The sequence below is a fragment of the Erpetoichthys calabaricus genome, chromosome 9 (assembly GCF_900747795.2).
Source record: "Erpetoichthys calabaricus chromosome 9, fErpCal1.3, whole genome shotgun sequence".
Lineage (NCBI taxonomy): Eukaryota > Metazoa > Chordata > Cladistia > Polypteriformes > Polypteridae > Erpetoichthys > Erpetoichthys calabaricus.
The window spans coordinates 182,759,715-182,782,178 of record NC_041402.2 but is presented as its reverse complement, the minus strand read 5'-3'; the positions used below and the strand labels follow the sequence as shown (position 1 = coordinate 182,782,178).

The following is a 22,464-nucleotide window of genomic DNA, read 5'->3' as shown; positions in this document are numbered from 1 at the left end:
ACGTCGGTCACTAGACCACAGATGTTGTGTCACTTGCTCACAGATTCCTCTAACAAACGCCTCTTTATCTGCCCTCAGAGCCCTCACAGCCATCCTTCTCAGTTCCCGGTACAGACCAGAGTTGCCATTGAGCCATGCGCTGCAACTCCTCTCAATGATATCCGGGGTGCACAGCGAGATGAAACACCTCCTTCTGGGAACACCAATAACACCAACACAACCCTCAGCAACCTTCAGGGTCTTGTCATGGAAAGTCTCCCACATCACATTAGGATCAGCAGTTGCACCCAAATCTGCAAGTTCCTCACACAAACTGCGTGTAAACTCATTAGAAACAGCCTGGTCTTGGAATCTGGCCAAGTCCAGGCTAATTTTCCTAGTAGGTGGTAACCTGCTGGACCTAAGCTGGATCCTAAGAGTAGCAACAACAAGTCTGTGGTCAGAATTCACAAACTGGGCACTTCTGTAGACCCTGCAGTTTTGAAAGAGCCTCCAGCATCTGCCCACGAGAATGCGATCGATCTCCTTCACCGCACCACCAGGATTGGAGACAGACAAAGAGGAAAAAAGTTTTATTAGCTAGGCCTAGTGGGACAACAAAGGTTTTGCTTTGTCATTTTTTTATCTTTAATTTCTGCTTTTGTTATTCCCTTCCATGTGCTATTATTATTCTAAGGTAAAAGAAATATATTTGGTTTCACGGGTGTTTATTGTGATCAATCTAGAACACCTCCTACAGGGTACTATAGCTAGTTAGTGAATATGTGCAACTTCCAAGTAGTCACTGTTTCTCCCTCTGGGCATTGGGTTCCAAATCACATTAGAATGTAGTTATTTATTTATGAGTATATGTGGCTATGCAGCCAGTGTGGTGCTTGCTGTGACTAAGGAAACTTGTTTCTTAAACACAAGGTTACCAGTTCAGTTTTTGACTCTAAACCATTCTGTGACCCTAAGCAAATCACTCAACTTTCCTGCATGTCTCCATTAAAAATATAAGGAAATAGTTTTACTATGTTTCTGCAGTTGTGAAAAGTCTTCAAATGGCGTTTGCTACAGAAAGACAACATAAAAATTAAAGATTGTGTGTGCATGTGAATAGGCATTGTAATCAAAGTACCCTTAAAACTACAAGGTTGCCAGTTACTAATACTGACTAACTGTGGAATCAAGGTTGAGTAATTTAATCAATCAGGTCTATAAATTGAGAAAAACTAAAATATACAATGTGTACTTCAAACAGATGTAACAGTTTCAGATGAGTAAATGAAATTCAGTATGTGAATAAGAAAGATGGCTTGATACTGGCAAATATTGTTTGCTATGTTCTGGCTTAAATTGTTGGAGGCTTCTTTTCCATGTTAATTTAATACTTAAATTATTTGGCACAGCTCACACTATACTGGTGTACCCACCCTCTGTTAGCTGCTGCTCCAGGTCCTTGATCTCCTCAGTCTCCTTAGCAATTCTGGCCAGCATTTCATCCAGCCGGTTCTCGAGCTCTCGATATTGTTTACTCATCATGTCCAACTGCTGACTTTTATTTACCATTTGAGCTTTCACATGAGCCTGTGGAAAAATGCAGAGTAACACTGTGGGGTAAAATCAACATAGACGGATAGACATTTTAAAGACCTGCTTCATTTGCAATGTCCAGTAAGTTCGTATGAACTGAGGTACTAGGCACTACTGTTTTATATCTTTTCAGAACCAAAGTCAATCACAATTGCAACTATTTACCATAGTTTACATCTGGAGCTAAGATGGCATCTTCTTGCTGTAAACCTAAACTGTGAAAAGCACAAAGCTATTTTTAAAGAGACCTACAGATAGTATAAATCACAAAACCAAATGAGTGTTTGCTGACAGATGTGTAACAAGCTTTTAGATCAGTGTTAGCAGATCATGTCTGGTTTATATGGTGTAAACAGTCTAGGTACACGAAAATTTAATTAAATGAAAAGGTCTGCAAAGAGTGATTTTCAGTGTGACCTTTTTAACCTTTTCATTAAGTGTACTTATACTACTGTAAACAAGAACATATTCTCAACCGCCTTGCTTAACAATGGGTAAACAAATCAAACTTCAGTTCATAATGAAACATATTCATACCTTTTAGCTATTAGATGTTTCCATCTACTGATCAACACTTTAGCGACCAAAAACAGATACATTTCAAACTGTCTATTTTGCCAATTAAAATAAAAAAGTACACAAGCATGTTTCAACAACAGTCCCATATATTTTATATAATTCATTTATTTGCTCCTCCTGAACATGTCTGTACCTGCAAACACTGCCAGTACATTATTGCCTGCCTCAGTGCTCTCTTAGGGAAAAGCATTAACTACACTCCTAAAGCCAAATACTGTGGTCCTGTGATGTGGATAATGAGAAAGAAGAGGCATTTTATGGATGATTAATCTTAAGTAAGGTTTCATTTGAATTTATCTTGGCCTATGCCAACACATGTAATCTGTCACTACCTGGGTATGTTAAAACTTTCAATAAAAGGAAAAAAACTCAGGAAATATATTTTCATTATATTCTGTATTTTAGTATATATATATATATATGTATTTTATATATATATCAGACACATAAGCACTTTTCCAGGATCTGATCTGGTAGAGGTCATAGAGAAGGATAACGGTGTGACACTGAAACTTCTTTTCCTTCTTTGTCTTTAGTATGAAGGAGAGTGCCTCGAAGGACCTGTGATGTCATTGTACCTTCCATCCTGAAGCCCTGCCCCTCCCACATGCCTTTATATTTAGGGAACACCATCACCAGAAGCTGGGGTGACAACAGCAGCAAAGCTTCCAAAGAGTACAGAAAGAACCACCTGCACAGAGACACTTTTCTGAGGCTACAAAGCCTTTAACATATGTATGTCGGACTGTGGTCCTTGGAACTTGGTATTTATTTGTTTTCTATTCAGTTCATGCTCAACAATTAAATGGGGCTTCCATTCAAGACCCCAACTTTTTGACAATCCCCGTATTCTATATTATATATAAACACAAATACACATACATACATTTTATATATAATAATTTTTATTATTATTATATTATTAATAATAATATATAATTTTTTAATATAATATATATTGTACATACACACATGCATATACAATGTACAACTGCATGTACATTATATGTATATATATTTCTACACATATCATAGATATAAGTGTACACACATTTATAAGTCATCTGTTTTACACTTTGTCTCATTTAATAAAATTAATAGACATTAAAAGCAACTGTAAGATGTCCTACATTTTCAGTTACTCTACACTCACATCCATATAGCAAAATATCCACTCATCCATATTCTACAAGTACAGTATCTGTCAGAATAAGGATTGTGGTGGCAACAGGCTGAGCAGGGTGGACCAGATTTGCCCTTCCCTGGCAACATTAGCCAGCTTTCCTCGAGAGGAACACAAGGTGTTTCCAAGCCAGATGTGAGATATAATTAATCCCTCTAATGTGTCTTAAGTCTGGTCTACAACTTCTACTTGTGAGTTCTAGCCCATGCAACTGCAGGCATCCACAGCAGATACCTAAACCACCACAAATTGTTCATGTTAATCCTCAGGCAGAGCAATGTTGCAAAAAACATAAGTATATATAAATATGTCCAATTCCCTAGGGATGGCTTTTTTGGGTGTTTTTTTTTATTATTTTCTCTCTCTGTTGCTACTAAGATTAAAACAATGTTCTCGTGTTCTGTTATGTATCAATTGAAAATGTTTAACAAAAATTTGATTGCAAAATAATATTTTTATTAATAATGCCCAGTTTCACATAATACACAAACAACCACTTATCAATTTATTATAAAACTCATTTATCCTTGTCAGGATCGCAGGTACATGTCAATTGCAGGTGCAAAAATGAAGCCTGTCTGAGATTTCAAGGCATTACTCTGTGTCTGCTGAATTTTTACAAAACACAATTACTGACTTTACCGGAATATGTACAGTTAACAAACTGCTGCTTCAAAGGAGAGACACAAGTGAGGATTCTACAGGCCTACTAATAGTTTCTCAAGGGAAAGTAGTGTATGTAAGCAATCACTTCCCCCACAAGAGTAGAGAAAAATAAGCGGTCAGCCATAGCTGAAGAGCTCACATCAATCTGAAAGAGGCTTTATTTGTACAGAGCTGGAGGGGTTGGTTTGTTGCAGGCACAAACTGGCACTGTTTAGTACCGTGCCCTTGATCAAACACAACCCTGTTAATTTTAAAGGGGACCTGGCACTTTTACACTTCTCACTCATGCTTCCAAACAAACGTTAAAGCAGCAGAATAAACAGTGAACAGCAGTTGCTTTTGGCCAGTTTAAGCTTGAGGGCTTTCTAAAAGAGTTGTACAATAAGAATTTCCAACAAACTCCTCCTGACTTGCCTATGGTACATTACGGCAGACATCACCTACTTGTCAAGTCGGTCCGGCAAGCAACCTCAGCAAACAAGGGCTCCATGATTCCCCTGCTTCCTTTAATCTCCTCACGTCTCAGCGGCAGTGTGTGTAACTACAGGCCACATGTTGCACCAACTTAAGCCAGAGCATGCAGCGCAATAATAAGAGCCAGCCCCGACTAAAACCTAGACCCCTCTGCTACTTTAAATCACAACACAGGAAGCTGCAACCACCCCCCCAGACCAATCAGCAACAGGCCTCGAAATGAAACAATAACCTCAGTGCAGGGTGGGTCCCATGAGGAGAGCCCTTCTTCCTCTGTTGAAAACTGAACTGACAGATTCTTTAGGAGGGGGCTGGTCATGCACAACAAGTTCTTAAAGGAACAGGCACTTTATTGGGTCTAAAATAAAACTATCATATGCAGCACCACTTTTTTTTTTCATTTTAATCGTTTAAGCTTATAATTAGCTACATTTTTTTTCTACATTGAATTAAAATGATTAATGTTTCCACAATATTTTTACATCACTCATAATAAAGAGTGATCTTTTTAATGTAGAAACTTTATGCCCATGTCAGTATTATGTAATTTAATATGGTTGAAGTTCATACAAATAAACATCAATACAAACATACAACATAAAAACAACAATAATGATTATTCCACATTAGGCCACGAATAGCCAATTTATCATAAATACATATCCATCAAGTTACTGTAGACAACTCTTAAGGTCAGGGTATTACATTCATGCATTTCACAACTTGTGGGTCAGTACTATTAGTTGAACTGGTTAGTTATGTCGCCCACAGAATAATGTTTTATTCCTTTTCACTTAAAATGCAGAACTAAATTGTTATTTGTTCCCACTTCATGGGCAAACCTGGAGTATATAAGGTTCCATCTTTATTTTAATGAATATAATTGGTTTACTTTAAATCTAAACTTTATTACAGTTTCAAAAACAAAATCAATCACCTGAACAGATGTCATTTCTGTCCACATCCAACCAAATTTAATTTAAATTCATGGCACAATCATATTTTGATAGACCTTTAAACTTCAGAATAAAATTAAAACTTTGCAATTTAATATTATTGCTTATTACACCATCATAAATAGTGTCAGAGTAGCACACACATCAGCACTGCAGAGTCATAGCATTAGGGTATCAGTTATTAGCCCTGTCCCTGTGTGTTTAGCTATTATACTAGGAAAAAATGAGGCAGCATGGTGGCACAGCTGTTATTGGAGCTGCCTTAAAGATGATGGAAATTACGCATATGTGTAAAGTTAACTGCCGACTGCTGAATTAGTCCAGCATGAGTAGATGATTGTGTTTGTGCGTCCATGCGTCCTGCATTGGATAGGCATCCCATTCAAGAATGGGTCTTGTCTACACAGGCCCCATTTCTCCTTTAATGGTAAGGAGAGGAATTACAAAATGCATTGACTGAAAGGTGAACTGTTTTACACATAGTAGACTTATAGGTCTGTTTGTTTGTTAAAATGCAGTCTTTGCTAAAGACCAAATTTGGAATTTACAATTGGGATAGCTAAACATTTTGTATGCATGGAATGGGAAAGAAACAGCACTGAGTGGATAGTTAGGTCTTATCTAACTGGTTTCTTCTGAAGTTTACATCAACATTATGTTATTAATAAATACTCCACATCAATTTAAATATCTATTCTTATAGTAAAATATTTGGTAATAATACAGTAATTTTGATATAAAATCTAACTTAAAAAAAAAAAAAACCTTACTGATATTATGACACAGTTCTAAATTCAACCCAATTCAACTACACTTTAATACAATGAATAAACTGAGTAAAGTAAACAGTTCCAAATTGATCATTAACAATTTTTTTTCCTTTTATTATTTTTAAATCGAGGTAGTCAAGGGATAAACAACTACAAGGACTGATCAAAAATATTTATCTATTAATTTACACAAATTAACATTCAAATCTCATTTTTGTATATGCCAACATATATTTTTACTTTCCTTATATATACACCATATGTTCGTATATTATACTGTATACTGATATATATATACATACTTAGGTGTAGTATGTACATAATAAAAGAAATACAACATAATGAAATTTTCAGCCTTTGAAGTGGTGTTTGTGCATTTTAGGAGGCGACTCTCTGGACATGATAATTAAAAAATGAATGAAACTTGGCACAGATATTAGCAATGGGATTTTCTGGAAATCTATCCATAGATTGCACTATACAAAGATAACTAATGTATAGACAGTGGTACAGCCAAAAGGGCTGGAAAATACTTTAAAAATATATATATATATCCTCTTTAATAAAACCCCTGTGTGCGTCCATGTGTCCGTGTGTCTTCTGGTGAAGTGTGCATGCGCGGGGCACGGTGTGATGCTTCAAAGGCCGCCTGACACGTCTCACAAGACAGAGAGGGCGGGACCTATAAAATATCGCGCGGCCGATCCAATCGGATTTTGGTAAATGAGGTAAGACCTAAATCATAACACATGAAAAATCCAATTGGGTACTGAGACACGAAGACCAGCTTCCCCAAAGAGGTGGGATTAGTGTTTGTTGTTGCGCAAGTGTTCACTCTGAGGATGTTAGATTTGCGATTAACAAACTTGGCCCGGTAAAGTGTCAGTCGTTGAAGGGGTTTTCCTAAATACACGAATTTTCATGATATTACAATAGGATGACTTTTAAAAGTAGATTTATTTTCGCGCACATAAAATCCGTTGCCGGGGAGACGCCACACATACAATAATCAGCTGCACGACAGCACAGATTAAAATACTTGCTGGGGAACTGCACAGTACTTGCTGGAGAGACGTATTACTGCGAGAGAAAATTAAAGGAACACAATGCAGTGACGCGTATTACAGCCACATACAAGCCAGGATTACTGTAACAGAAAATAGACGGTCCCTTGCAATTTAATATAGACTGTTCCTACTAATGTTTATGCACTACTGTTCTAGCGCCCATTATTGTAACGGGCTTATTGTCTACTGTATATTTATATATATATATATATATATATATATATATATATATATATATATATATATATATATATATATATATATATAAAAAGTGTCAATGTTTTTCCGTATGTTGGAGATGTTGTACAAACCTACTTCTCAATTCTTTGTTTCTCCAATGTATAAAAGACCACATTCTCCACACTGTATCCCATAAATACAATTAAAGGAATTTAATGTAAAATCTTGAAAAATTAGCAGTTTAAGCTGAGAAAATTGAATAACAGTCATCTTTTCTTAACAAAAGGATTCTGCCATGTTCTTTTATTTTACGTAAAAGTTATTGAAGTACATTTTGCATGGAACAAAATGTCTTTTAAATTTTTATTCCTTTGGTATGCAGCTACAGGAAAAAATTGCTGTAATGAATGTAATTTAGATTGAAAACTTAAAAAGTCATAACCACAGGAATCTTGTTTAAAACAGTTATATTATGAGAAATATAATCCTCCAATGTATGGATAACATCGCTTATATAGGTCAAGCCACGGGTCAATTGCCAGATAGAGAGACATAAGAATTCTGTAGTATCTGTTTTGTCTTCAAAGATAAAAGCCCAATCCCAATATCCCCTTAAGAGTAGGCACCCTCAATTTCAAATGGTTAAGATAAGAATATACCGTATATACTCGCGCATAAGTTATCCCACGGATAAGTTGGGACTTGATTTTACTGTATAATTTCTGGTATTTTATAATGTTGATCGTATAAGTCGAATGCTGAAAACTCACGCTATTGGTCTAAGAGATTGCGATATGCTAACGCCCACCTGAGAGAGTAACCATGGGGCGCACTGTCTTTTTTTCTATGTGGGTGCAGCAATGCGCTGTATCAGCGTGTGCTCCTAACCTCTCTCTCTCTCTATTGTGCTTACGTGACCACACGGTAATACCCAAAATATTCTGAAGCGACATTTGCACTGATTTGTGTTTTTTGTATCTCACACCCTTATACACCTTTATCGTAAGAGCATTCCTTATCTACGTTGGAGTGTTCGATCAGAAGAAAATATGAAGCTGGTTTTAAATTAAATGTGGCAAAAGAAATTGGTAACTGCGCTGCTGCAACAAAGTCCAATGCGTCTGAGAAACTGATGCGAGATTGGAGGAGGCAAGGAGATGGTAAAAAAAATAAATAAATAAAATTAAGCATCGCATTTTTGAACGGGCATATAAGTCGGGGTCTGATATTATGATCAATTTTTCGGGTTTCAAGACCCGACTTATATGCGAGTATACACAGTAATCTGGTATGTCTGAGTAGCTGGTCTCCTATATTTTCATTAGTTTCCTACCAACACGTAAAGACATTTTGTCATGTGGACTAATGATTCTAAACTGTGCTGAAAATAAGAAGGTACAAGAAATGGATAAATAAGCAAAAAAACAAGCTACCAGTGGTACAAAGTTTAAATTCCAATTTCTTTCTCTCTTTGTAAATAGAGTACATTCATTGGCCTCTTCAAGCACTTGTCAGCTGACTGCCAGCAAACTGACCTTGTGCAAAAATGTTGCATCACTTTGATTTCTTTCACAATTGCAAACCCTTAGGCTAAACTACTCATTAAACACTCCTGCAGAGTTAAGAGTTACAGTTCCACTTTTCTGCACATTGAAAGCCAAACAACTTTTATTCTTAAAGAAGAATTTTAACTCTTATTAAGGGGTCTGTTTATAACAAAAATGGTGTTTTTTTCAGCTTCCCAGAAAAAAAGTCTCGACACTCCTGTAGGAGACCACAACAGTATTATAAAACTATTGCTGCTTCATTAAAAATACTACATTGGACTGCTAAATCTCAAATGTGAGCAAAAATCAGTAATTTTTAAGCATCTCATGCAGCAAGGGAATGCCTTAGAAACCCTCATATAAAATAATGATTAGCTTCAAACATTACACTGGATTTTCATCCATACATGCACAACCAGACTATGAAATAAGTAATGCAAGTGGCAGCTGAAGTTACACTTTAACAGGACACATGGAATTGTAACTGACCCATACTACGACTGAATTACGTGGCTCAAAATGGCAAATGTTTAGCAGAAGCACATGAAAAGATATTATCAAACACCACCCATTTTAATAAAATGTCATGAGAGCACAATCCTTACTCCATGAGGCTGTGGAAATTAATCTCCTGTATGTTGGTTGGGGCCACTATAATGAACAGTGGTTCATATTTATTTACTGTTCCACTGTGTGTGTATTCTGCGTAATTTGACATGTGAGTTGATGGGACACTGTTATTTCTACTTTAGATAACAAACATTTTTGATCCTTTTGGATTCTGATTTAGAAACATTTGTCTGTGCAGTAGTTTTCTGTTATGAACTTTTGCCCCTGATTTTTCAACTGTTCTTCAGATAGTAGACATGCTTGTATCATATCATGCCTGTTCTTCTGTCAGCTTGTCCTGTTTTGTAAGATGGTGTGTTGCACTGTGGCCCAGCAGTTCAACATTTCCACCAAGAGAACTTTCACAGACAGTCTGCGTTGCTCACGCCTGTCTAGTCTTTAGCCCCCCTCACCCTGAAATCCAGTGAGAAGGTTCTAGAATCTACCTATGGACTCAGTCCTCCGCTTGCTCAGTCTTCAAAAGCACCTGACTGTCATACCATCTGTACAATTTATAATTTGCCCCTTCCACCATCTGACTAATGCCTGATTAATGTTCTGTGGCAACAGATGCTAATAAAATAGGGCAAAGGAAAATTTGCAGACCAAAAGAGTAGCTACAGGAAGAACAAAAATAGTTACATTAGTGGCTCTCAAACTAAGGCCTGGGTATCCTGTGTAACGCAGGTTTCTCTTCTAAATAAATTCTGTTTTTAACTGGACTCCTAGTCTAATTAAGCAATATGGTATTCCCTCGTTGTACTGGAGGGGAGGTAATATAGAATTTATACCTGAACGAGCCAAGCAGTTTGTTTCACCAGGGATATTTTTTTGAGTTTTTTTTTTTTTAAACTTGGTTTTTAAGTTTTTTGGCTGCTGAATCCATTATTTACTAATGTGCATGTCAATGGGTCTGACACTGAACTAGTTGCAGTCTTTCAGCATTCAGCATTGTTCGTCTAGGTGTCTGGTTTGCTCATTGTTGTCATTATCCATATTACTAACTGAGAATGGTAAACCGGATGGACGCAGGGACATCCGGCCATGGGCCGTAGCCGCAAAAGACGTACTGCGCAAGCGCCCCCACAAAACCCCCCTTCCAAGCAACGGAAACCGGATGCAAAGCAACGTAAAATAAGAAATGAGGCGCCCATAGCACACAGAAAAAAGGAGTCAGACGCGAAACGGAACACACACAAAGAAGAGAATTGAGACCCACGACAAAAGACGTACTGCGCAAGCGCCCCCACAAAACCCCCCTTCCAAGCAACGGAAACCGGATGCAAAGCAACGTAAAATAAGAAATGAGGCGCCCATAGCACACAGAAAAAAGGAGTCAGACGCGAAACGGAACACACACAAAGAAGAGAATTGAGACCCACGACACACAAATGAGGCAGCGCCCCCTAGCACAAAAAAAAAAAAAAGTCAGACGCGAGCGCCACACAAACCCATTGGAAACAAAACGGGACAGACTACGGACATAGCACACGAAACATACACAAAAAGCAGGATTCGGACCCACGACCACACTAACATAAATAAGAAATGAGACACAAAGCACCATTACTAAACGAACCGTCCGTATTAAATATACGTCATCTGAACACATTCAAATTATGCAGCATAGGTCGATCTCATTACACTGATGCACTATTAACCGTTCAACCACAGAAAAGGCTCCATATTAACAGTGAGTGCGATCCTCCTTATTACTTATCCATTTTTATAACGCTGAAGAACAAACAAGTCATGAATTCACGCTCACGGGTACAAAACGATACGGCTCGAGGCTCCAGAATAGCACGTCCCAATTCCTGCACATACATCGATCAACACCATTCATAAACTTCTACAAACGTTGATGAATAATAATATTCCCTTTGGAAGAAACGTACTTTTATTAGGATGAGATTTTACACAGTGCTTAGCTATTGTTCCACATGCCATTCACTCGGCTATTCTTCAATCCCCCTTAAAATACCCAGACAATTGGCATTGCTTTCAAAAGAGTTACGGAGATATTTGGAACAACAATCTCATTACACCAAATACCCCTTTTAACACAACGAACTATATTATGTCCAGAAAATATTGATGTTGATCACATTAATAACCAGGTCATTTCATTACTTCCTGGAGTGGCACAGCTCTTTCTAAGCTCTGACAAAGTTGACTCTGATGACGACAATGACCATCTTAATTTCCCCTTAGAATATTTGAACACTATTAACCCAGCCGGATTACCACAACACAATCTTAGCCTTAAAAATGGAACAATAATCATGCTATTAAGAAACCTTAACACTAAACAGGGTTTATGCAATGGTTCACGTTTAGTCGTCAACAGCATGCCACACAATGTTATTAAAGCAAAACTTCTTACAGAATCACATGCTAACAATACTGTTCTAATTCCTACAATTACCTTACAACTTCTGACCTGGAATTACCTTTTACACTTAAACGGCGACAGTTCCCCATTAGACCTGCCCTGACCATGACCATCAACAAATCACAAGGACAAACCATAGACAAAGTTAGCATCTACCTCTCTGAGCCCGTTTTTGGACATGGACAACTTTATTTGCTTCCTATATGCGTCATCTACACCTTCACACTATGCTATATCTCATTCATACATCACGCTCTTTGTAAATTCACAACACCAGGGGTTGGCGAGCGAAGCCCCCTAGTTAGGATAAAATTAAGGGAGCAAACTACACAGAAAAATAGGAAAACAACAACAGTTATTCATTTAAGGCTATAAAAAAATACAAATAATTAAAAATGTCTTATAAATGTGACAATCACGGTGTTGTGCTTTTCTCAGGGTAGAACAGGAGATGAGAAAAAAGCCCAGCTACATAAATGTGATCAGTCTGAGGAAAGATGACATTATCTGTGAAATTGGTTGGAAGAAAAACCTGCAGCCATGGGGTTCCCAAGACTTATAGAATGGGACAATGGTTCTCAAACTAATAAATGTTTTAGTTTTTTAAGCACTGAAACTGAGAATCAGCTTATTTTAAGAATGTACAGAAAAGCCAAGCAAAATGACACCTTTTATTGGCTAACTAAAAGATTACAATATGCAAGCTTTCGAGGCAACTCAGGCCCCTTCTTCAGGCAAGATGTAATTTATCTTATTTTATCTTATTTTAAGAAGAAAGAGAAAGTGAACAAGGTAGCTCAATCAATGGAGGCCATTGGTGTCTGTAAAAAGAGAAGTATCTGTGCATTTGCCATGTTCGGAAATCTTAATACAGCACTTTGACAAGCAAATATAACAGCAACAGGCACTTTCAAAATGTATCTAGTAAAAGTTTGCATTTATATTTTATAGTACCGTACTGTGAAACTGCCAGTAACTTTGCATTAACTAATTTAGGAAATCTGAAGGCTGTCATTCAGATTGCTTTCTCTGCAGCAATCTTTAAAAGCAGTAAGTAGTAGTTTGTACAGTTTGGGGTGCAGTCAAAGATGTTATTTTTGGAAAACAGCACTATTATAAAGTGCAAGTCTCAAATGGATCTTACTATGATCACATCAGGTAAATGAGAATTGACAAGATTGTTTGGGCCACAGGGTTGGTTCTTGTCAAAACTATTTGTTTCATCTTATGTAAAACTGGCAACTGACATGAAAGAAAGAATCAGATTGACTGCACATTCATCTTTGGTCAGTTGTTCTCCAGTAAACTAAACAAAACAGAATATGGAGTTTGGAAGCATGGGACTGGCATCCTGGGTTCAAAATACTGTTAATATTCAGCTTGCATGCTCTAGTGTTTTCCTCTAGCTACTCTTGTTTTCCTCCTGCCCAAAATATAAGCAGCTTAGATTAACTGACAACTCTGAACTATCCAAGTAGGAGTGTGTGTGTGTGTGTGTGTGTGTGTGTGTGAGTGAATGAGCCCTATGTCAACTTAGTGCCCTATCCAGGGCTGGATCCTGCCTTCTGTCTAGTGCTGCTGGGACCCCCTGTGACCTTGAGATGAATTAAGCAGGTTTGTGAATTTTAAGATTTTAAGTAAAAGGTAAGTTTAGAAAAACTGCAAGCAAATTGGCAATGCTCTCTCACTTGGAAAAACCCAATAACTAAAAAGTTGAATACCACATCCAATTAGAATGCAGAAAAAATGGTTAAATGATGCCAGAAAGTACTTACATGTCGGGGGTCACTAGGATCAAGGGAGTTTAAAGTTTTCTGCAACTCATCCAGCTCTGCTTGCTTTTTTGCCATTTCTGCTCTCTGGCGCTCCATCTGATGCTCCAAATCTTCAGCTTCCTGACGCAACTTAGTTAACAGCTGAATCTTTCTGTGCAGCTGCTGACGAAGGTGTTCCTTTTCTGCCTCTGATATCTAATGGCCATAGGACCATGGAAAGAAGATTGGTTTCTCTTAATTAATATCAAAACTACACAAACTTACACATATTAAGAGTAACACAAAAAGATTATATTCATATTAATTTAACATAAATTACATTAGTGTCCCACTATCCCAAATTAGAAGGCAAAAAAACCTGGTTTAAATAAACTTCCTATTCTCGAAAATTTCAAATTTGGAAATAAAGCAAAGTAATTCCAAGAGTAAGCACAAAGGCAGAAGTACAGCTAAGCAGGAAGTGAGGAAGTGAGAATGTTTAATACTTTTCTTTATTTAAGATCTCGGGACACCAAGGTCTGAGGCACTGTCTGTAAACCACATCACACAATTGTTATCCAGTAATGAATTTGAATATTAAATGCATTTTCTGAGCCATTTTGCTTAATTGTCTGTCAGTTCCTCTTAATGGTTAAACAGAAATACTTATTTTCATTTCACACCTAAAAGGTTTGACACAAATACTCTACAGCCACACATTTTAAACGTGAACCCTCAACTGGTATTGGTATTGACTCTCCTGGGTTGTTCATCCATTCTTAATATCAAAAAATTATTTTTACTTTACATTTTGTTAACTTTCTTCACTGTTTATGCCAGGACACTTCCTAGAGTATAGTTTTTCTTTATTTCATAAATTATCTTAACAAATTATGCTTCTTTGAATTTTGAGTCTACTCTGTAAAACATTCATTCAAGGTACTATGTCAAATATCAGTTAGCTAAGACAGTTAAACTAATGTGAGACAGAACCATTTCTTTAGATTAATCATGAAAGATTTGTGGCAATGCTGCTAAACACAAAAAATCAAAAGGTACAAAAGTCAAAGATTTCTTTTCTTTTACCCGTTTCTGAGACACTGTCTCTTCTAGTTGCCTCAATTCTTCTGTAGCTCTTAGGATCTGCTGTTCAGCATCTCCAATATCCTTTTGAAGTTGCATTAAACGCTCCTCAGCTGTTAAAATTAATCAATAAGTAAAGAAATTTTAATATTACATTTTAATATTTATATATATATTTATATATATCCATCCATCCATTTTCCAACCCGCTGAATCCGAACACAGGGTCACGGGGGTCTGCTGGAGCCAATCCCAGCCAACACAGGGCACAAGGCAGGAAACAATCCTGGGCAGGGTGCCAACCCACCGCAGGACACACACAAACACACCCACACACCAAGCACACACTAGGGCCAATTTAGAATCGCCAATCCACCTAACCTGCATGTCTTTGGAACGTGGGAGGAAACCGGAGCACCCGGAGGAAACCCACGCAGACACGGGGAGAACATGCAAACTCCACGCAGGGAGGACCCGGGAATCGAACCCAGGTCCCCAGATCTCCCAACTGCGAGGCAGCAGCGCTACCCACTGCGCCACCGTGCCGCCCATTTATATATATATATATATATATAACTGTTTATAATCGAAATGTACCATGAAGTACCTTGTAAAGCACTTTGTAATGATGTAAACCTACAATTCACCATCTCTGTCATTAAGTTATACTGGCTATCTGCTCACATGAAGCAGTACTTAAAATAACACAGTGACTGACTGAGAGCAATAGAATATCTGCAGGGCAGGAATAGTAAACAGAAGAAGATGCCATATCTGCATTTTTTAGTAATAAGCAGGCAGCACATGATATAAGCAAAGTAAGGTCCAGTGCATTTAATACATCACCTAACTTCTGAGCATCAAGTGTGTCCTGAAGTCTGGATTGTGCTTCAACTGGTAAGTCCATTTGCAGCTTTCCTGCTGTTGCCTGCTTTGGGTTCTCTTCAGGAACATAGCTCTCCCTGGCATATGCATTTCTTTTGTACTTTGCTTTCCCAATGTAGGGGCTTTCATCTGGGAAATTCTCAAGAGCCATTTCCTAAAGTAATAAGCAATATAATAAACAAATCGACTTGAATAAGAATCAGTCAACTGCTTCAACAGCTTAATGACATAGGACATCGCATCCCACCATATGGTTATGTTAAAACAGTACAGCTATGTTTATGTGAAATACTAATTATTATACAAAATGAACAGTTACAATGAAAAAATTAATTAACACACACTTTGCAGTTCTCTTTTGTTAGTGTTTCTGTTAGTGCCTAAAGCATTGCTATTACAAAAAGGCCTACTGCGATTACTTGGCATTTTCAAGAAGTGATGATGTTAAGTGCAAAGCCAGCAAAATAACAGATGTGTTGATGATATTAGGGAGCCGCATGTAATGATGATAAAGGATCAGGATTTTCATTGAGCATGTTGCCCTATATTGGAATACACACTCAATTGCTGGAATGTGATATAATGAAGAAGTCCACTGTAAACTCACTTGCTTACAGAGAATCCTGATGTGTATATCGCTCACTAACTATGCCCTCCAAACTGCTTGGAAATAAACAGCATGGTGGTGAACTGCTTGCCAGAAGAAATGTACTAAGTGTGACTTTGATGAAGATTGGGGCATGCTGGCTGCTTAACACTTTGCAATGTGTCTTATATGATAGAGCACTGTGTTTTTCATTTTCTGGTAAATCTGGGAGGGGACGTTTGGTCTAAAGACAGTATGGTAGGGAGATCATTATTTGCATTTAATCAGTATTCCCACTCTTTAACAGAAGTTCACCAGTTGTACTTTTTAAAAGCCCTATGAATAACATTTTGATTTCTTTTCTTTCAAACCCAAGGAACAGTTGGTGTCAGTGTATTAGCTGTTTTATTGTAAAATATTGCAAAATTCTGTTGTATCATGATCCTGGGAGAGAACGTGCACTGCAGCATAGGGGTTTAGTGAATAGTGTGGTATTGTAGCTTTATGTTTTCAATTTACCACATATAATATTTTTTCATATGTTTCCAATTTCTTGCTTTGGTGTGTTTTATATTTGTGACTGTAGAGAGTAAAGAAGTAATGTTGGTCACTCCTACTTTTAGAACATTTTTCTTTTTGGGTCCGAGCACCTAATACCCATGAATCATAATATTATATATATATTGATTGGCTGAACCCTGTAGATCTGTGTGCCTACATGTCATTTGTAAATAACCCGAAGAACTCAAGAAAAAAATTGCAAGAACTTTAAGTATTGTCTCTGACAATAATTGCTTTCTTCTCTGTTACACTTTTAGCAATTCTAATTCTGCAAACCATGTTTGATCCGACAAGACTGATAACATGTCAGGATTCAGGTGACATTTACAAGACCAGACACATTTCTAAACTATTCAGACTTTCAGTGTGCAACTCAATTCCAAACTGCAACACTATTAGAGTTTAACACATCTTTAGTTAAAAGTGAATTACCTCATTAGGAACGAAAGGGAATGGTTCAAACTTGGCATCGATTTTGTAAAAGGCTAGCTCCTGCTCAAGTTCATACTGCTTCTGACAAGCACGGGTAAGCTCAGCAGTCTTCTGTTTCAGCTGGTGGGGAGTGAAATATGGTAGCAAAAAACAAGAATCAATAAAAAATATATGCATACAGTATGTACATAAATAAATGTTCAATGGAAAGTCATGCAAAGCTCAGCATGCACATCAGTGTTGCGTAGGGATCAGAAACAAAAGACTCACTCTACACTGCAAAAAAAAAAATACCATAACAATTACATGCATCTTTACTGCTGGATGATAATGCAGCAAGTCTTAATAAATTCTCCAAATTACATCTTTCCCCTCATCAAAATGCTTTGCAATTGGTTTATCCACCAAACCTTTTTGGCTCTATTGCTCCCCAAATGTTCCTTGAACTTTCCACCACATATTTTGGAGTTGCTCTTTTGTCACTGTCTATTGGGCTTTTGTTGCAATCTCTTTTTCATTATTTCTATCAGTCAAAAGTTCTCTCTTACTCCATATCTTCTTCTAGGCCTTTCTGTGCTTTATCTTAACCCTATCTAGCAGATGATATTCTTTCAGTTGCTAATTTGGCCCCGGGTCTCTCACGGGAAAATATTGAATCTTATTTCTTTTCAATCTTGGAAATCTCTTTCTGTGATTTATTTCTTCTTGAGTTCTTGGTGTTGGTTTGGCTCCAACATCAAGAAATGAGTATATATTACAAAGCTTGTACTGTAGGTAGCAAGAAGTATGTTGGTCTTTCATAATAGGAACTCAATTTTACCTTTATTTTATTTATTCTGTTGACCACTGCCCAATGAGGCTCTATTTAGTCTCTTTGTTCCCTTTCTATTTCTTATTGTTTGTCATAGGTTTTACAAAGGGAACTGTTTTTGTTGTTATTCTTTATTTACATATTTTTAATTGTTTGTAAACTTTTTCATTTATTTACTGATTATATTTAAATTGATCACAAAAAAGTCTCCAAATTGAACAAAATGTTTAGACTGACCAAAGAATTCATAAATTTTAAGGAATGTGCTATTGAAGAATATTGAAGTCCTTAAACTGAACTTTCAGCTTGCTAGTCTGTATACATACTTATCTTCACTCCTGTGATAAGGAAGTCTAGTGTAGTGAATGAAAAAATGTGATTCTGAGCACAGACAGTTGAAATGAGGCTCATGAACAGGGTTGGTGGGCTCAGGCCCCATCATAGGGTAAGGAGCTCAATAATATGAAGGACCTTGGAATAGAACAGCTGATTCTCTGGAAAGACAGAAGCCATTTAAGCTAGTCTGGGAATGTAGTTAAGATGCTACTGGTACGACACCTACAGGGAGTGTACCTAACATAGTCTACTGAGAGAAGATCCTAGTGAAATAACCAGAATATCCTAGTATCTCTACAGGTTTCAGAAGGGGCTAGTGACTGTTGCTGAAGAGAGGGTCCCAGACAAAAAGTTACCACTAGAACCCTCACTAGGAATGGCACATGGAAAGTGCAAACACACACACAAAAAATAGTTTTTTTATTTCTTCCTATCTTCCTTAATTTTTCGTTTAAGTTGCATTTTCTTCATCTAATGCAGTATTTGTAAGGCAGTAGAAAACACAAAATATCTGAACACTAAACATGCAATTCATGAAGCAGTTTTGTTTTAATCATTGTCTGTTTCCTTGAACAGTTTTAAGTGACTTCCATTTTAGATTTTCAAATGTAATTTAACAAATGTATGTTTCTCTCTCTCTCTCTCCCTCTTTCTTTCAGTTTCAGGTAAACTGTTATAAAATTAAGATTTACAGTAGAGACATCCTTACTTGACTCGAAACATGAAGATCCACTTTTGTTTCATTTGTTTAACTTCAGGCAGTTGTCAGGAGTCATTAGCTCCTCCATTTAAAAATTTTACAAATCCTACCAATGTATAGGCCAAATAGAGAATGTGTCAATTAATTAATAGTTTATTAGTACTTTGAATAGTTAGTTGATTATAAATTAAGCTGTCAATATAATTATATATGCACACAAATTGTATATATATTTTGTACACTGACACACCTCCATATAGTATAGTCATTCATTTCTTTTCTGAATTTGCTTTTGGGTTGTAGAAAGCCAGAGTCTATTCTTGGGCCACTGGCACAACAGTACAAAGTAGCCTGGATATGACAGCAATCCATCACAGGACAGTCATATACAATGACCCCTCACTCACAACAAGACCATTACAAAGCCACTACTTGATCTAGCTTATACCTCTTGAGGGTGTAGGAGGATGTTGGGATCAAACTAGTAATTGAACTCCCTGGTGCTGTAAGGCAGCAGTGCTAATAAGACCTACACAAATGTACTAAGACATCAAAACACAGGATAATTTTTGTCTGCATTTTCAGACAAACCAAAATATTAAGCTGATAAAAGGTAATTGGGAAATCCTGCAAGCACAGTTTTGGTTTTGTTCTGATATGTGATTTTCATACCACAGATAAGTCCCCTTCCACCTATAAAAAAAACCAAATGCCTCAATTTTGGGATCATCCATTTAATAGTTTTTAATACCAGTCACACAATTTATACAGTATATTTATTATTTTTTCTATATTATTCTATAATACTGATTTTTTCTTTCATTATTTTTCTTTACCATTTTAAATTCCATCCATCCATCCAGTATCCAATCCGCTATATCCTAACTACAGGGTCACGGGGGTCTGCTGGAGCCAATCCCAGCCAACACAGGGTGCAAGGCAGGAAACAAACCTCGGACAGGGCGCTAGCCCACCGCAGGGCACATACACACACACACACACACACACACACACACACACACACACACACACCCACACACCCACACACCCACACACACCCACACACTAGGGACAATTTAGAATCGCCAATGCGCCTAACCTGCATGTCTTTGGACTGTGGGAGGAAACTGGAGTGCCAGGAGGAAACCCATGTAGACAAGGGGAGAACATGCAAACTCCACGCAGGGAGGACCTGGGAAGCGAACCCAGGTTTCCTAACTGCGAGGCAACATCGCTACCCACTGCGCCGCCCCCCCATTTTAAATTTCAAAGCATATTTACAGTGTTGTTTAAATGTTAAGAGTTGTTATTTTTGCACTTAGTTTGATCCCTTTGGCTTTATTATGATTGGCAAAATTGGTTTATTCTGCACCTCAAAAAACATTAAGTATTTTGCTATTCCCTTTAGATAAAATGTATCTAGGTAATGTATTTAGGTAAATGTAATGTTTATGGATTTAGAAATGATGGATGCTTGAAGTTTTGTCTTTTGAAATCCTTAGTCTAGTTAGTCAACAAAAAGAAACCCTATGTGTTAAAAAAAATCAAACTGTTAGAATCATTTTTTAAAATAAGCAATTCACATCAAATTTCAAACACTACAGCAACTAACACTTTTAGATCATGATGATATTTCCAAATCAAACAGACTCTTTGCATGCAACACTGGAATCCTCTGTAGCATCCAATCATGCTTCAATAGCTTCATGCTTTCACTCAAGAATGTATAATATTTTAGGACTCCTACCATAAAACCCCATCTTTAAATAGGAGATCCTAAATATCCTGTCTTTTCCAACTTGTCTTCAAATCAAATTTTTACATAAATGATACAAAACACAAAGCAGTCATCAGCTTTTGCAGAATACCTGACAGATGGCATGCAGCAAAACTCCGTGCAGTGAATGAGCAGACTGCTTAGGAAAAGGCAGAAAAGAAGAAAAAAAACACAAAACAAAAAATGATAATAAAGAGCAGACAGGAAAAGAAAAAAGGAATACCAAGCAAAGATCATTCTCCAGAAAAGTGAGTAAAAATTATTAAAAATTCAGGAAAACAGCAGGCAAAACAAAATTAAATTTCACACAATTTCAAACTTCTATTAAAATCTTAATAAGTCACATATCAAAGAAACACAATGAATGAGAAGTAGCCACTGTTGACACACCACCAGAATCATGATTTCACAACAGAAGTATGATTGGCAAGTAGAGACAAGATGCCTACAACCAGGTCTAAAGTCGTGTGTGCTCTGTCTAAACAAAAGACTGCGACTACGAGTGAGGAATGTTGTTAAATTAAACAGAGAGGGATGGCACCTCAAAAATATATGTTTCATGTGCTTGTATAAAGCATAAGAAAATGTAGATGTGGAGTTCTACTACCATCGTATACATGGCACGAGACATTAATTTCCATAAGGCTAAAGTACAACATATTGAATCCATAAAAGTGCTACAGAGGAGAGGCACTGGTAAAAATAAATAAATAAATCAGACTAGCGATACTGCAGGGCAAGACCCAGAAAAAGGTAATACACTTCCTCAAGTAATGCTATTTTCTATGATTATATTACTTTATCTTAAAAAAATAAATAAGAACAACAAAGCATGGTATATGTTTATGATAACAATGCCAAATGTGAAACATGATGAAACTGTTCAATATAGCAGTGTTTTTCAAACTGTATGGCTAGTTAATAAACCGTTTATCAAAAATGTTGACTTTTACCCCAATCTTGTTAATTTAAAAACTCTTCATTAAACTGAAACACAGAAATGTTTTGGACTTTTAAATTCCTGTCTGCTTTACAAAAACAAATTCTGCCTTACAGATATTTACAATATCTGCTTTGATCACCTGCTTAACTACTAATAAACATATGCACTAAACAAAACTAGGCTCAACTAAACTTCTACATACTCATACTTTAAGAGTATACCGGTATGTAGTAATACTTGTGCCAGACCTTGGGACGTCAATCATTTTGATTTCTCATTTGTTTGTTACTTACTCTTGTCTCTCTTCATCAGTCTCCAATATGTTTTCTGTTTTTCACTTACTATCCTATGTTAATCAAATGGCACACATTTGGCAATCCAAACAGAAACACTATTAACTTATCACACAGTTTGCTTCTTTTAAACATTTCTGAAGAAAAAAAAATTGTTCCTTCAACATGCAAGTACAAGTATTTATATTCAATGGCCACTTTATTAAGCTAACCTGAACAGTAACTTATAGGAAATCCCTTCCGTCTCTAGAGAAGCCTGAATTCTTGAGGCACAGATTCAACAAGGTGCTTGAAAATGCATT

At 36.9% G+C, this 22,464-nt stretch overlaps 1 protein-coding gene across 2 annotated transcripts in view; it reads right to left on the bottom strand.

Annotated features, from left to right (window-relative positions):
• cntrl (centriolin) overlaps positions 1–22,464 on the bottom strand; it is a 110,006-nt gene that overhangs the window by 69,535 nt on the left and 18,007 nt on the right. For both annotated transcript variants that reach the window (XM_051931951.1, XM_028808551.2), the window contains 5 exons: positions 17,303–17,422; positions 15,685–15,877; positions 14,842–14,951; positions 13,777–13,971; positions 1,416–1,569 (listed from right to left, as the gene is read on the bottom strand). In XM_051931951.1, coding sequence (XP_051787911.1) covers positions 1,416–1,569; positions 13,777–13,971; positions 14,842–14,951; positions 15,685–15,877; positions 17,303–17,422 — 772 coding nt within the window. The remainder of the gene's footprint in view (positions 1–1,415; positions 1,570–13,776; positions 13,972–14,841; positions 14,952–15,684; positions 15,878–17,302; positions 17,423–22,464) is intronic.